Source organism: Doryrhamphus excisus, chromosome 2 (assembly GCF_030265055.1).
Source record: "Doryrhamphus excisus isolate RoL2022-K1 chromosome 2, RoL_Dexc_1.0, whole genome shotgun sequence".
In the NCBI taxonomy this organism is placed as follows: domain Eukaryota; kingdom Metazoa; phylum Chordata; class Actinopteri; order Syngnathiformes; family Syngnathidae; genus Doryrhamphus; species Doryrhamphus excisus.
The window spans coordinates 16226508-16244123 of record NC_080467.1 but is presented as its reverse complement, the minus strand read 5'-3'; the positions used below and the strand labels follow the sequence as shown (position 1 = coordinate 16244123).

The following is a 17616-nucleotide window of genomic DNA, read 5'->3' as shown; positions in this document are numbered from 1 at the left end:
TCTCATTCATCCTCAGCTCTTAATTGGTGCAGTTATATGACCGATGACCAAGTCCCCAACAACCTGGTTAAAGTTCAACTATGTCATTGTATGTTTTGCCTCCTATGATTTCTGTATAGTAATTGAGTTTTCTGAATATTGTCATTCATCCGGTAGGACAGCTCTGGTCATAATCTGACACTGGAGCTGTCCTAGCTAGTATTTTAGCATGAACTAATAAATCCTGCCATCTAGAGTAAAGTTAGAGCTGTCCTATATAGTCTTTGAGTCTATATAGTATTTGAGCATGAACTGATGGAGTCTGCTGTCCAGACTAGAAATGCCCTTGAGCTGTCCTATCTCGTATTTGAGCATGAAATGATAAAGCCTGGGTTAGAGCTGTCCTATATAGTCTTTGACCATGAGCCGATGAAACCTGCAGTCTAGAGTTGTCCTATCAAGTATTTGAGCATGAACTGATGGAGTCTGCCGTCCAGACTAGAAATGCCCTATCTAGTATTTTAGCATGAACTGATGAATCCTGCCGTCTAGAGTAAAGCTAGAACTGTCCTATCTAGTTTTTGACCACAACCAAGTTGTGAAACCTTCAGCCTAGAGTAGAGCTGTCCTATCTAGTATTTGAGCCTGAAATGATAAAGCCTGGGTTAGAGCTGTCCTATATAGTCTTTGACCATGAGACGATGAAACCAGCAGTCTATAATTGTCCTATCAAGTATTTGAGCATGAACTGATGGAGTCTGCCGTCCAGACTAGAAATGCCCTGTCGAGTATTTTAGCATGAACTGATAAAATCGTTCCGTCTAGAGTAAAGCTAGAAATCTCCTATCTTGTTTTTGACCACAACCAAGTTGTGAAACCTTCAGCCTAGAGTAGAGCTGTCCTATCTAGTATTTGAGCCTGAAATGATAAAGCCTGGGTTAGAGCTGTCCTATATAGTCTTTGACCATGAGCCGATGAAACCTGCAGTCTAGAGTTGTCCTATCAAGTATTTGAGCATGGACTGATGGAGTCTGCCGTCCAGACTAGAAATGCCCTATCTAGTATTTTAGCATGAACTGATGAATCCTGCCGTCTAGAGTAAAGCTAGAGCTGTCCTATCTAGTTTTTGACCACAACCAAGTTGTGAAACCTTCAGCCTAGAGTAGAGCTGTCCTATCTAGTATTTGAGCATGAAATGATAAAGCCTGGGTTAGAGCTGTCCTATATAGTCTTTGACCATGAGACGATGAAATCTGCAGTCTAGTTGTTCTATCAAGTATTTGAGTATGAACTGATGGAGTCTGCTGTCCAGACTAGAAATGCCCTATCTAGTATTTAAGCATGAACTGATGAATCCTGCCGTCTAGAGTAAAGATAGAGCTGTCCTATCTAGTTTTTGACCACAACCGAGTTGTGAAGCCTGCAGTCTAGGCTACAGCTGTCCTATCTAGTATTTGAGTATGAAACGATATAGTGTAGACTTGGATTAGAGCTGTCCTATATAGTCTTTGATCATGAGCCGATGAAACCTGCAGTCTAGAGTTGTCCTATCAAGTAGTCTGCTATCCAGACTAGAAATGCCCTATCTAGTATTTAAGCATGAACTGATGAATCCTACCGTCTAGAGTAAAGCTAGAGCTGTCCTATCTAGTTTTTGACCACAACCCAGTTGTGACACCTGTAGTGTAAAGTAGAGCTGTCCAATCTAGTATTTAGGCATGAACTGATGAAGCCTGCCGTCTAAAGTAGAGCTATAGCTGTCCTATCTAGTCTTGAAGCTTGCTCGGATGAGAGGCAAGACAGCCTGAACAGTCCAGTTGTGATTGATACTTAGTATTAGCATTAAAAAGAACAGAAACCGCACAGCAAATGCATGGTTTGTAATAATAACGGATTAAGTTAAGCTCTCCATATATATTTTTTTTGTTTGGTTTTTTTATGTTTTGTTGTTTCAAAATAAAATTTATCTCATGTAGCTGCTTTTCACAGCCCTGGACTAATAACCAGCATGGGGCCTGAACCAAAATACCGCAGCTATTTCAGAGTATGCAGACCCTGCCCCCACACCTTCTGCATTGTTTTGATGACCCTCTGTAGGGGTGATGGCCTTCAAGGTTTTAGCAGAGAGGACACAACATGCAAAGACTATGGAGGAGGGACAAAAAAGTCTGACTTTGAGAGCAACTCAGGAGTCATGTTTCATAGCAGAAAAGCAGATGTTGTCCTGTCAAAATAAAGCTCTTGTAACCTACTGGATAAAACACACTAACAGCTTATATCTATGTGCGTTTTTTTTTTAAAGAAGAATCGGAAGTAGAGCCTTCAGCTATCAAGGTCCTATCTTGTTGAACCATCTTCTTGATTCAGTTCGCAAAACAGGACTACCGTCTGTCCCTTTTACCTTCATACACTGATTCATGGACCTTATAGCTCCAAATGTATAAGGATACACATAAGGATACCTCACAAGGGTCACGGGCATGCTGGAGCCTATCCCAGCTGTCTTCAGCTGATTCACACTCACATTCATACCTATGGACAATTTGCCAATTAACCTAACATGTTTTTGGAATGTGGGAGGAAACCGGAGTACCCGGAGAAAACCCACGCATGCACGGGGAGAACATGCAAACTCCACAGGGGCCGAGGATGGACTCGAACTCGGGTCTCCTAGCTGTGTGGCCTGCACGCTAACCACTAGGTGCAGCCCACCTACTAATTAATTGATACAAAATTTCAGACACAATGATCCACTAAGAGACCAGGGTTCAATTCCACCCTCGGCCATCTCTGTGTGGAGTTTGCATGTTCTCCCCGTGCATGCGTGGGTTTTCTCCGGGTACTCCGGTTTCCTCCCACATTCCAAAAACATGCTAGGTTAATTGGTGACTCCAAATTGTCCATAGGTATGAATGTGAGTGTGAATGGTTGTTTGTCTATATGTGCCCTGTGATTGGCTGGCCACCAGTCCAGGGTGTACCCCGCCTCTCGCCCCAAGACAGCTGGGATAGGCTCCAGCACCCCCACGACCCTCGTGAGGATAAGCGGTAGAAAATGAATGAATGAATGAATAAAATGTTGCTAATCTGCGCCAAGTGTTTAGCGTGCAGGCCTCACAGCTAGAAGACCCAAGTTCGATTCCACCCTCGGCCATCTCTGTGTGGAGTTTGCATGTTCTCCCCGTGCATGCGTGGGTTTTCTCCGGGTACTCCGGTTTCCTCCCACATTCCAAAAACATGCTAGGTTAATTAGCGACTCCAAATTGTCCATAGGTATGAATGTGAGTGTGAATGGTTGTTTGTCTATATGTGCCCTGTGATTGGCTAGCGACCAGTCCAGGGTGTACCCTGCCTCTCGCCCGAAGACAGCTGGGATAGGCTCCAGCACCCCCATGACCCTCATGAGGAAAAAGCGGTAGAAAATGAATGAATGAATGAACGATCCACTAAGGAGAGAGTAACGCCCCTGCGTGGGTGGGACTCAAACATAGTGTAATTTGGTAGGCATTGCAAATGTTTCATGACTGAACTATATATGTATATATATATATATATATTGTGTATATACTGTGTGTGTATATTAAAATATCTGTTTTATTGTCTTTGTCCAGCTTGTTGCCTATTACAATGGAACCATGAAAGAGATCATTTGGTCCCAGACGGAGAAGATCCACTGGCCCAGTGGAGGCCCACCACTGGATAACCCACCCTGTGTGTTTTCCACAGATGACCCCTCCTGCAATGATGGTATGTCATCACAAATTTTGCTTATCCTGCACCCATCTAGATGAACAAGCGTATTTAAAACAATAATAAGAAAATTCCTTGGTGACTTTGCTAAAAAGTATATGACATCAACTATTACATAGTGTAAGATTTTGCACTGTCATGTTATGTTATGTTATAAACACAGCGAGCGCACTTAATGATTTATGTGACTTTTTCTTCGATTGCCAGTAACTTGATGTTACACCACAGCTCTGTCTGCTGGTCTCACATACTCAAGAGAAAATCAAACCCGGTCAAGAAACAAAAGAGAAAACCATACACCACCGTGATGAAAGAGAAGACTTTCTGTAATATGATACACAGCTGCTCTTTCTTGGTTTATTGGATGCTTATGGGGTGTCGGTGTTAAGTTGTGAGTCACTTTCCATTGCGAAACCGGCTGTCATAGAATAAATCATTGTTAGTTATTTGCCTGGTGATAGTTGGGGATTGTTAGAGGACATCAGGCATGTTTATAGCGGGTGACTGACACTGTCAGAATATGACGGGAGGATCACATGGGACAGAATGAAAGAAATTAATGCATCAACATAGATACCACCTTTGTGTTTTGCTATGAGTTATTTCTCACTTTCAATACTCTTTCTAAGTTTCTTTATGAAAATGCTGCCACTTGAAAATATAAAGGAAAAGGAAGGTGGGAAACACTATTGAATTCAAGACATATCAAAAGAGGAAGGTGGTGTCTGTGTCGATCGCGCTGCCACAGTGTGTCATTGTTAAAAATCACATCTTTAATGAAAGTAAAAATAAGCTTAAATATTCATTTATGTATTAAATACATGAATGTGTTATTAAATGTGTCATTAATTCATTAAAGTAGCTGTTCATTTAATTCATTCATTCATTCATTTTCTACCGCTTTTCCTCACAAGGGTGCTGGAGCCTATCCCAGCTGTCTTTGGGCAAGAGGCAGGGTACACCCTGGACTGGTCGCCAGCCAATCACAGGGCACATATAGACAAACAACCATTCACACTCACATTCATACCTATGGACAATTTGGAGTCGCCAATTAACCTAGCATGTTTTTGGAATGTGGGAAGAAACCGGAGTACCCGGAGAAAACCCACGCATGCGCGGGTGAACATGCAAACTCTACACAGAGATGGCCGAGGGTGGAATTGAACCCTGGTCTCCTACTGTTCATTTAATGTAAAAACAAATTTTCTCCGGGTACTCCGGTTTCCTCCCACATTCCATAAGTTTGTGCTCTATGCCTCACGACAGTGATGCGCAATCCTTTGTGCATATTCCAAGAATGTGCCCCCTTGCGCATAGTAGGCCCCCCTCATGGATCACGGGGCAGCCCTTTATCATGTATATGCATCTGTTTTATCTGTAATTTAACTACATATATTGTATAACGTAGGGATGAGCGGTTAGTGTGCAGGCCCCGCAGCTAGGAGACCCGAGTTCAATTCCACCCTCGGCCATCTCTGTGTGGAATTTTGTCCGCGTGTACGTGTGGGTTTTCTCCGGGTTTCCTCCCACATTCCAAAGACATGCTAGGTTAATTAGCGACTCCAAATTGTCCATAGGTATGAATGTGAGTGTGAATGGTTGTTTGTCTATATGTGCCCTGTGATTGGCTGGCGACAAAGTGAGGATAAGCGGTAGAAAATGAAAACATATAGGCTAACATGTCAGCATTGAGAAAGGATCCTTTTTTTTTTGTTTTTTTGTTTTGTTTTTTACTGGGCAGCGTACTTCCTATTTCATCAGTGTAACATGACTGACACCTAGTGACCAGTATAGAATACTACATTTCACATCTTTGAATGCGTCTTCAAAATGCACTATATTTTTGTTTTTTATTTTTATGCTTGATTAACATCCATCCATCCATCCTTTTTCTATGCCGCTTATCCTCACTTGGGTCGCGGGGGTGCTGGAGCCTATTCCAGTTGTCTTCGAGCGAGAGGCGGGGTACACCCTGGACTGGTCGGCAGCCAATCACAGGGCACATATAGACAAACAACCATTCACACTCACATTCATACCTATGGACAATTTGTAGTCGCCAATTAACCTAGCATGTTTTTGGAATGTGGGAAGAAACTGGAGTACCCGGAGAAAACTCACACACGGGGAGGACATGCAAACTCCACACAGAGATGGCCAAGGGTGGAATCAAACCCAGGTCTTCCCGATCTCCTGACTGTGTTATTAACAAGAATATTAATTCATTCATTCATTCATTTTCTACCGCTTTTCCTCACGAGGGTCGCGGGGGGTGCTGGAGCCTATCCCAGCTGTCTTTGGGCGAGAGGCGGGGCACAGCCTGGACTGGTCGCGAGCCAATCACCCGGCACATAGTATAATTAACAAGAATAAATAGATTAATTAATTTAGTAAAACTGTAATCGAGTGTAGAGGCGAGAGACGACTTATGGTATTCATTACCTGATGGTTCTGTGTTGCGTCGCTTCATGAATTTATTTCATCTATCAAAAAACGAGTTGTCGGGGCGGCACGGCGGTCGAGTGGTTAGCGCATAGACCTCACAGCTAGGAGACCAGGTTTCAATTCCACCCTCGGCCATCTCTGTGTGGAGTTTGCATGTTCTCCCCGTGCATGCGTGGGTTTTCTCCGGGTACTCCGGTTTCCTCCCACATTCCAAAAACATGCTAGGTTAATTGGCGACTCCAAATTGTCCATAGGTATGAATATGAGTGTGAATGGTTGTTTGTCTATATGTGCCCTGTGATTGGCTGGCGACCAGTCCAGGGTGTACCCCGCCTCTCACCCAAAGACAGCTGGGATAGGCTCCAGCACCCCCGCGACCCTCGTGAGGAAAAAGCGGTAGAAAATGAATGAATGAATGAGTACGAGTTGTCGACATAAGCGAGACCGGGTTCTACTCTACCCACAAAATAATGCAGAACATGTGTCAGTCACAAGGCCACACCCCCTTGGAAGAGTTAAAAAACAATGCAGTTATCATATAACAAATACACTAATGCATGATGATGTGGACTATTGTGTTATTTGCTGCCGCTTCTGTATTTAGTTCCCATATGTACTTTTATGTGAAGCAAGTGTCTTTTAATTGTCTGCAATCTGGCAAACTGCTGAAGTGGTGCAGCTGTACTTGCGGAAGTCACAGCTGTGTTTTTAGTCGTGCCTCTTTCTCTTTTCTTTCCAAACATATAAACGTGGACATCTGCTCAGCATATGAGAGACATCTGAAGTGTGGAATCCTTGTTCTCCTTGTTTCCAGGTCAGCTGCCAGTTCTGGGAATTGTCGCCGTGGGATCTGGCTTAGCGCTCATCATTTTTGGAATCTCCAGTTTCCTCATTTACAGGTGAGCGTGTCTGCGCTGCTCTTAGAAAGGCTAGAAATGGTGAAGTCGCTTGAGTGAGATGACAAAGTCTTGTGTGTGTTTTGAAAAGGGATTTATGGGTGGTGCGTCAATGGGAGCCAGTGTGGTCTTTTCACAACCGTTGCTATAGTAACAGTGCAGGTCATGGTGTGAAAGCAGTGGTTTAAGCTCCTATGTCGGCACACAAACTTGATCACCAAGTATGCTTATTTGGTTCCATAATTGTTCTTGTACCTGACCATGTGTTGGTTACGTCACCCGATGTTTAGGTGTTTTCAATGTGTTTTCAAAACGAGTTGTGAAACCTGCAGTCTAGGCTACAGCTGTCCTATCTAGTATTTGAGTATGACACCATATAGCCTGCTGTCTAGACTAGAATTGAACTGATGGAGTCTGCCGTCCAGACTAGAAATGCCCTATCTAGTATTTTAGCATGAACTGGTGAACCCTGCCATCTAGAGTAAAGCTAGAGCTGTCCTATCTAGTTTTTGACCGCAACCAAGTTGTGAAACCTGCGGTCTAGGCTAGCAGGCTAGCAGGATCAGCAGTCTAGAATTGTCCTATCAAGTATGAACAGGAGTATGAACAAGCATGAACTGATTAAGCCTACAGTCTAAACTAGAGTGAGAGCTGTCCTATCTAGTTTTTGACCGCAACCAAGTTGTGAAACCTGCAGTCTAGGCTACAGCTGTCCTATCTAGTATTTGAGCATGAAATGATAAATCCTGCTGTCTAGACTTGGGTTAGAGCTGTCCTATATAGTCTTTGATCATGAGCCGATGAAACCTGCAGTCTAGAATTGAACTGACGGAGTCTGCTGTCCAGACTAGAAATGCCCTATCTAGTATTTTAGCATGAACTGATGAATCCTGCCGTCTAGAGTAAAGCTAGAGCTGTCCTATCTAGTTTTTGACCGCAACCGAGTTGTGAAACCTGCAGTTGAGACTACAGCTGTCCTATCTAGTATTTGAGCATGAAATGATAAAGCCTGCTGTCTAGACATGGGTTAGAGCTGTCCTATATAGTCTTTGATCATGAGCCGATGAAACCTGCAGTCTAGAGTTGTCCTATCAAGTATGAACAGGAGTATGAACAAGCATGAACTGATTAAGCCTACAGTCTAAACTAGAGTTAGAGCTGTCCTATCTAGTTTTTGGCCACAACCAAGTTGTGAAACCTTCAGCCTAGAGTAGAGCTGTCCTATCTAGTATTTGAGCATGAAATGATAAAGCCTGCTGTCTAGACTTGGATTAGAGCTGTCCTATATAGTCTTTGACCATGAGCCGATGAAACCTGCAGTCTAGAATTGTCCTATCAAGTATTTGAGCATGAACTGATGGAGTCTGCCGTCCAGACTAGAAATGCCCTATCTAGTATTTTAGTATGAACTGATGAATCCTGCTGTCTAGAGTAACGCTAGAGCTGTCCTATCTAGTTTTTGACCGTAACTGAGTTGTGAAACCTGCAGTCTAGGCTACAGCTGTCCTATCTAGTATTTGAGCATGAAATGATAAAGCCTGCTGTCTAGACTTGGGTTAGAGCTGTCCTATATAGTCTTTGATCATGAGCCGATGAAACCTGCAGTCTAGAATTGAACTGACGGAGTCTGCCGTCCAGACTAGAAATGCCCTATCTAGTATTTTAGCATGATCTGATGAATCCTGCCGTCTAGAGTAAAGCTAGAGCTGTCCTATCTAGTTTTTGACCGCAACCGAGTTGTGAAACCAGCGGTCTAGGCTAGCAGGCTAGCAGGATCAGCAGTCTAGAATTGTCCTATCAAGTATGAACAGGAGTATGAACAAGCATGAACTGATTAAGCCTACAGTCTAAACTAGAGTTAGAGCTTAGAGTTAAGAGGAAGACAGCAGTAGATACTTGGTGTTTAAAGGAGTTACAGTAGATCCTTGCATTATGGATTATTATAAGAAATAGACAGTGCACAGACCTCACAGCTAGGAGACCAGGGTTCAATTCCAACCTCGGCCATCTCTGTGTGGAGTTTGCATGTTCTCCCCGTGCATGCGTGGGTTTTTTCCGGGTACTCCGGTTTCCTCCCACATTCCAAAAACATGCTAGGTTAATTGGTGACTCCAAATTGTCCATAGGTATGAATGTGAGTGTGAATGGTTGTTTGTCTATATGTGCCCTGTGATTGGCTGGCGACTAGTCCAGGGTGTACCCGCCTCAAGCCCAAAGACAGCTGGGATAGGCTCCAGCACCCCCGGCGCCCTCGTGAGGATAAGCGGTAGAAAATGAACGAATTAATAATAAGAAATATACAAATAAGTACCAATATGAGTTTGGAAATCTATTATTCCCATCATGGGCTGCACGGTGGTTGAGTGATTAGCACACAGACCTCACTGCAAGGATATCTGAGTTCAATTCCACTCTCGGCCATCTCTGTGTGGAGTTTGCATGTTCTCCCTGTGCATGCGTGGGTTTTCTCCGGGTACTCCGGTTTCCTCCCACATTCCAAAAACATGCTAGGTTAATTGGCCACTCCAAATTGTCCATAGGTATGAATGTGAGTGTGAATGGTTGTTTGTCTATATGTGCCCTGTGATTGGCTGGCGACCAGTCCAGGGTGTACCCCGCCTCTCGCCCGAAGACAGCTGGGATAGGCTCCAGCACCCCCGCGACCCTCGTGAGGAAAAAGCGGTAGAAAATGAATGAATAAGAAATAGGCTGTTTACACAGAAAACACATCTCTTCCAGCGAGTTGGTAATAATTTCAAAATATGAGCAGCAATTTGTACATGTTTATGTCTTCATGCTTCACTGATAACGTTGTTGGTAAAGTGATGAGATTTCACACTTTTTGTTCCGCTGTCCTTGAATGCATCGTAGTTGTGTGTTGAGACACAAAAGCCAAACCTTTACACCATTCCATTCTGATTCATCAATGGTCAATATGAGGGTTGTGAACGCTAAAACGATGTGAGAGGAAAAAACGAACAAGCATCCTGTATTGATAAGAATCAGCCAGTCAGCTTTGGATGAACTGATTGTGTAGACATGCCTCAGGTATTGCCAGAGAAGCAATTGATTGACAAACTTGTTTAGCTTGAAATTTTGCACTTTGTTCCCTACCTGGAGTGTTCAGTCTGAAATGTTGCTATTGTTGTGACATGGGATTGTTTACTTTTCCAAGCTAACACAGCAACAGATAGTTAGATAACCTTCTGCACGCTACACTCCTCCACACTCTCTCACTTCCTTCTTCCTGTCATGTGTGATTTTTTTTCCATCTACGATCCATGATCCAAGTTCTCTCCACTTCTGCACCCCTCATCAATGCCAACCACGTGGTGTGGCAAAGAGAGGAAGTGCTACCAGACCTGGGGTCAACTACGGAATCCCAGAGGAGCAGAAGTGAAAGGATAAAATAAAGCACATACAAGTAAAGCGATGAAAATAGAGTGAACAAGATAAGAAAAATAAATAACTAATTGAGATCAAATTCACACAATTACTAAATAATAATAAATTCACACATTTAGAAAATACATTTTTTAACTCCGTTACACATGCTGAGCTCTTATCCCAGGGGTCTCAAACTCAATTTACTTGGGGGCCACTGGAGCTAGGGTCTGGGCGAGACTGGGCCGCATCAGGTTTTCAAAAAAAAACAAAAAACGCATTTATTAAAAACAGAAAAATGAATAAACTTTGCTTTGGTTTCGATTTTCTACAAGAAAAGCTCTGATAAAACATTCCACTGTTCTCAAATATCTTAATTTTTATTTTTCTGCACAAAATAAGATGAAAAATAAATAAACAAATCAAGAATAAAGAAAATCAATCAGTAATAAATAAATATAATAATAATAATAAACAGCAAATAATAAAACTTAAGAAACCGCATATAGTTGGTGGGTAGACAAATTATTTTTTTCAGATTAAAATGAACAAAGCATTATTAGAGCCCTGTAGACATGACAAAACACGACTATAGTCACATTTATACTCTTTTTATTTACAACATATTGCGCAACTGCAGGGTCTTGAGACACATGCTAACTCGCAAACTAGAGAGCTAGCGACCTAAACGGTAGCCTTCAAGTTACTTCCTTTAAACTTAAATAGCCAAAACCCTACCACTTCCACACGGATAGGGAGGATAACTATTAACAGTTATTTAACCTTTAACATGAACATTAATCAAACGTAATCATTTTTTCTGGGTACATGATACCATACAGCATCCATATCAAACTTGCTCGGGCCGCACTAACATTAAACTTTGATATCAAGGCGGGGGCCTCAAACTAGGGCCACGTGTTTGAGAGCCCTGTCTTATCCAATGCACTTCTGCCACCTTGTGGGCGTTTTTATGGCTTAAAATTGCTCTGAGAGTGACAAGCATTCGTGGAGAATTGTGTCATCAATTTTTTGCTTATCACGCAAAACAAGGTCAAAGAGGCACAAATCCAGTGTTGGGATCGGGTGTTCGGGATCATAAAAATAAATGACTTTGGTATTAAGTTAATTACATGTGTTTAATACATGATTTGAGGCATATTTAGACAAAAGGAGAGAAGGAGAATGTTTCTGGAGCTGAATCTAATCTAATAATTACAAACACTTTATCCAAGCAAATGTGGATCAGAAATCAAAGGAGAACATCAAACTAGCAAGAGCATTTTGGGAATGAGCCGTACGGCAAAATAGACATTTTTATGGTCCGGAACCTAGAACCGAACCCCAGGAAAACGCAGGGATCTACTGTACTGTACTGTACTGTAAAGTATTCCACTCAGATCAGGTATGATCTTTGTTTTCTTTTGATCTTTGTTTTTTTTATTTACTTACATCTACCTTAACATTCACATCACATGTTATTAACATTTTTAATGTGATTATTTGTATTTTATGTAATTATTAATGTAATAATTACTGCAAATTGATCATGAGGGGGGCAAAAAAAATCCCTTTTGGTCAATTAGAAGCCTGATGAAAGTAATTTCCGGAAACTACGCAATGCAAAATGAGGAAAATGTCTCAGGGTAGCAAGTGTTGGCCTTTGGAGGGTGAATCGGGTTAGATAGGCAATGAAATATAATGAATTATTATTGTAAATAATCATATAGTATGTGTGAATACTGACTCAGTAATTCAATTCACTGATTAGGGATCATTACTAATAGCTCACTGATGACCACATGACCATAATGTGAATTACTTACTCCAATACAAACAAACCCCCCCGGTCTAGACATTTGATTGTGTTACTGTATATGAGTAAATACACCATTAACAAGACAAGTACCAGCAGAGTCACCTCGTATCGGTGCCTGGCTGTGAATAGTTTGTTTTTAAAAATGAATTTGCGTTTCAATATTGTCCAACCATGCTGGCACGCGTCCTCAAGAGATGGTAGCACAAACTGATCTGTGTGACCTGACGATTTCTCCTGGTATTTTTGTGACATTTCGTCCTCATTGGCTCTTCAGAAAACAGGCGGAAAACAATCTTTTTTTGAGACTCAAAGAACTGAGAGCATGTAGTAGATTTATTTATTCATTCATTTTGTACCGCTTTTTCCTCACGAGGGTCGCGGCGGTGCTGGAGCCTATCCCAGCTGTCTTCGGGCCAGAGGCGGGGTACACCCTGGACTGGTCGCCAGCCAATCACAGGGCACATACGTATAGACAAACAACCATTCAAACTCACATTCATACCTACGGACAATTTGGAGCCACCAATTAACCTAGCATGTTTTTGGAATGTGGGAGGAAACCGGAGTACCCGGAGAAAACCCACGCATGCACGGGGAGAACATGCAAACTCCACACAGAGATGGCCGAGGGTGGGATTGAACTCCAGTCTCCTAGCTGTGAAGCCTGTGTGCTAACCACCCGGCCGCTGTGCAGCCCTGGTTCAGTATATTTTTCATCAAAATAGTAGTCATGCCAAAATGTTGTGTTGCTGCTGGATGTTTACAGTATCAGTGATACTGTTGTGGTGGTGCTGGAGCCTATCCCAGCTGTTTTCGGGCGAGAGACAGGGTACACCCTGGACTGGTGGCCAGCCAATCACAGGGCACATATAGACAAACAACCATTCACACTCACATTCATACCTATGGACAATTTGGAGTCGCCAATTAACCTAGCATGTTTTTGGAATGTGGGAGGAAACCGGAGTACCCGGAGAAAACTCACATGATAACATGCAAACTCCACACAGAGATGGCCGAATTAGAACCCTGGAATTGAACCCTGGTCTCCTAGCTGTGAGGTCTGCGCACTAACCACTCGACCGCCGTGCAGCCCTGCAGTAGATTTACTTAATTTTAAATCACTTAAAAGTTGATAAAGCCTCATAAGCCTCATAATTCCTTCATCACACATTTTGACGGTCTCTCTTTCATTGTTACGCTTCGTCGTCTGGACAAATTCGCCATTTCGCTTCATTCAGTCCAGCCTGTCGGACTGTAGACGGCTGGAAGTCCAAGTAGTCCAAACAGAAACTGTAGTAATTCTATACTTGATTAGAATGTGGCAGACATTGCTGACATTTTTGAAGGAGGTCCTCAAGTATCTCATGGTCTTGTTCACGAGTGAAGGTGAGGTGGATAGGCGGATCGGAGTAATGTGGAACCGACCGATCCATATTCCCACCCTCACCTATGGTCATGAGCTTTGGGTCTTGACCAAAAGAACGAGATCACGGATATAAGAGACTGAAATGAGTTTCCTCCATTGGGTGAGGAGCTCCGTCATCAGAGTAGAGCCACTTCTCCTTCACATCCAGAGGAGCCAGTTAAGGTGGCTTGGGCATCGAGTCCGGATGCCTCCCAGATGCCCCCCTGGTGGGGTGTTCTGGGCATGCCCACCCGGGGACACGATGGAAGCGATTATGTCTTATTATTATTATGACTGAACATTAGCCTGGGAATGCCTTAGTGTCCTCCCGGTGGAGCTGGAGGAGGTGGCTGGGGACTGGGAAGTCTGGGCTTCCTGATGGAGTGCCCCGGACCCGGATAAGGGAGCAACATGGAATGTAACAAATGCATTGAGTTGATGCCATTGGTCAGATCTGCTACAAATGAACATTTTTATACTCCAAGTAGTTTCTTGTGTGTTTTTATTTTGCGCCTCGTACTGTACTTCAAATCGCACCATGAATTTGATCATTAACAAGTGTTACTCACCAGCCAATCAGAATGGATTTTGATCAGAGGAATGGCGGAAGAAAGACGGAGGAGCAGCTTTACCCCCCAGGTAAATCCACTAAATCCTCCATTGGCATTGTTGAAAATCAATATCAAGAATCTACCAGACCATTCTTTGCTCACTGTGTCTTTTATTCTGGATTAAAACTGACATTGTTCCTGTCTGTTTCTGTTTTCAGCTCACGGTTCAGCAAGCACAGAGCAGCTTCCTAATGAACTAGTCGACCAGGACTTTTGGCCGGTAAATGCTGAGAAATGTCCGCTATTTTTTTTTTCTGGAATGGTTTTATTTGGAGTCATTAAACTTGATGATTTATGACAACAAGTATCTATTCTTCTAATGGGAACCCAACAGAGGAGGCCATTGTTGGTCTCGGCTCTAAGATTTGATTACCCAAGTGACACCGATTGTGCAAAAGTCACTCACGCTTGACATTTCCATGGCCAACGGTTAACGGTTTCTCATGCGCTAGAACATGCATAGAATGTAGTTCATGTTGTTAATGAGGGAACAAGTGACCAGGGGACTGAACATTTTAGTCTGTGCTTAGTGGGGGAGCCATCATGTGAAGCATGAGTTGTCAATTTGGTCCAGTCCAAAAAAAAAAAAAAATCTCAAAAAATTGTATGTTAGCATGAATGAAAAATAATTTTTGTACAGCCGGAATACAAAAAATAAAAGTAGCAGTCATAGCACATGCAACATAAAGATTGTCTGACACAACGATTTCAGTAGCCACGTATACATGGACCCAAATATTCTTATTGCATTTGGTTTATTTGCTCAAACGCAAAGAATTGAACCTTTGTATACACCTCATTTCGAAAGAAAAGTGCCAATCCGAATGAACATATAATCGGATTCACAAAGGTGGAATATTCCTTTCCCCAATCCGATTGAGGTATCTTGTACCCGCTCAAACGGAAAAAGTTGTCAGTGTTCATTCTTCTTTGTCGGGTTTTTCTTCTTCTGTTGTTTATTGGCGGTTGGCAAGCAGCTTTCGGTGTGCATTACAGTGGAACAGACTCTAAACCCTATTCTATACTTTATTCACGAGTCCAGTTTTTTGTTAAAAAGAAAATATATATCTATATAAAACATGTCCCAAGTTTAATTGTAAAATATTAGCGAGATGGAATTTGATCTTTTCCTGTTTAAATTTATCCAATTTAGCTCAAGACGTTCTTCAGTTTTAAAAATGACACTGATCTGCTGGGGAAAGTTTGTTTTTGATTCTAACTAAATTTCAAGACTGGACGAACGAAAAACTAGCAATACGGAGTTATTCCAACAAGTAAACAAAAACTCCGGGAAGTCGGTATCATGTGATGTTGATGTTTACATTTTATTGCACATGCGGCGCATGTAGACAAAAGATTGGAATATTCCTTTCCATGTATACCATTGTTTTCGGAAAAGTCATTCGAAAAGAGGAAAAACTCCTCATGTAAACGTGGCTAATGTGAGTTCACCCTTGGGCCTCTTACAGTTGCAGAACGAATAACAAACTATGAATTATTTCAAGCCTCTTAATGAGAACACAAGAACTATAAAACACAGAAAAAACACTGTATCCTTAATATAAAACTTTAAAAACCAAACTTTTTCCACTGAAACCAAAAGGCCAAGAGACGAAAGCACTTTTGTCAACATAAAATTTGAGACCCAAAGCGGTCGTTTCTATGAGAAATGGATGAGTTCATATATTACTTATTATTTCCACTACAGTACAGTACAGTACAGTACAGTAGTGTACCAGAAAAGTAATCCATCGCCATCCTCCTCTTTGTCCTCCTAAGAACTCAAACCACTCAAGTCTTGACAAGCATCATAACAACCTCATAATTCCTTCATCACACATTTTGACGGTCTCTCTTTCATTGTTGCTCTTTGTCGTCTGGACAAATTCGCCATTTAGCTTCATTCAGTCCAGCCTTTGGAAACCCATTGGTGACAGTGGACGGCTGGCAGTCCAAGTACTCCAAACAGAAGCTGTAGTAATTCTATACTTGATTAGAATGTGGCAGACATTGCTGACATTTTGAATATGGCCTACTGTTATAAATAAAATATATAAAAAATATAAATATACATACCTAAATTAAGCACTTTCAAGCATAAACATGAATTAGAAACAAAAGGCGTTCAGAAGAAGCATCCAGAGAGGTTGTGTTGATATCTAGTATTCTACACTTCACTAGTAATCTTACTGTAATGTTTGGTGAGACACACAAGCACCAAACCTGATAGCCAGAACAACAGTCTTGTATTACAGGTTAAATAATCCCACACAAGCTACTGCTACTGCTCAACTTTGATTCCCCCCCCCCCCCCCGACGTTACTTCCTCTACACCGCCCCCACTCAGTACTCCTGGCACCCGAACACATTTGAGGATTAGTCTTATTTATGACTCATTTTCACTTATGTGTACTATACTGGGTAATACAAGTCCAAGGTGACTATAGGGGTGTTACTTCATGTCTAGAGGGCTCTAATATTGTTGAAAAGCCGTATTGAGAAGATTCTAAACAGGTTTTCTATGCTCTAACCGTGAAAATATTCCAATATTCTACCACTGCGATTAGCAAAATGCTATGCTATTTATTCTTTTCATGGATTTTTGGGCCCCTGAAGAAATATTTGTTCACACATGAAAGCCTCATTGCTATTTATTGTAACTTCCTGTTGTCAGCCAGCCAGTTCAAGCGGCGACGACATGGTTCCACAGGTTCCACCGTTGCTTAAAACAGTGCTGCAAAATCTAATCTTATTTATGACAAGGAATCATTCCAGCTCTCATTCAATGAGACAGCTTTCCACCTCAAGTGTTTCTCGAACCTTTCAGATGTTTAATGGCTAAAGCTAACAAGTGGCTTCCTGTTATTGCAGACACCAGTAGAGCTTTGCTGATGGACACAGAGGTGCACAGCACAGCGGCCCACAGCCATTGTGCAAGACCAACAAGCTGCTGAGAGACCTCATGTCTTCACTACTTGACCTTACAAATCACCACTAAAACCCTCTATATTTTTCCTATCCTCCAATCAGCCAGTATAAGCCAGATGTTCCTATAGAGTAATATTTATTACACATATATTTTAATTAAAACAACAACAAAGAAAATATTGTATCATTTCTACGCATTATATATGTTATGCTGCTGATTTGTATTTGAATGAATGTAACAGAAGTAGTTTATACTCGGATGTGTCTAATTGCTGGGGTTTTGCAATTTAGGGGGTTTGAAAACCCATATGGAATAATAGTAATTATATACTGTGAAATATATACTGGTGTATTTTAACACATGGGTACTGGATAAATGGGTCATTTTTTTAAT

The 17616-nt window shown here is 42.0% G+C and overlaps 1 protein-coding gene across 1 annotated transcript in view; it reads left to right on the top strand.

Moving 5' to 3' along the window:
* npr2 (natriuretic peptide receptor 2) overlaps positions 1-17616 on the top strand; it is an 85381-nt gene that overhangs the window by 31402 nt on the left and 36363 nt on the right. Inside the window, exons 6-7 of the mRNA XM_058055829.1 lie at positions 3590-3725; positions 6991-7075. Of these exons, the coding sequence (XP_057911812.1) occupies positions 3590-3725; positions 6991-7075 (221 nt within the window). The remainder of the gene's footprint in view (positions 1-3589; positions 3726-6990; positions 7076-17616) is intronic.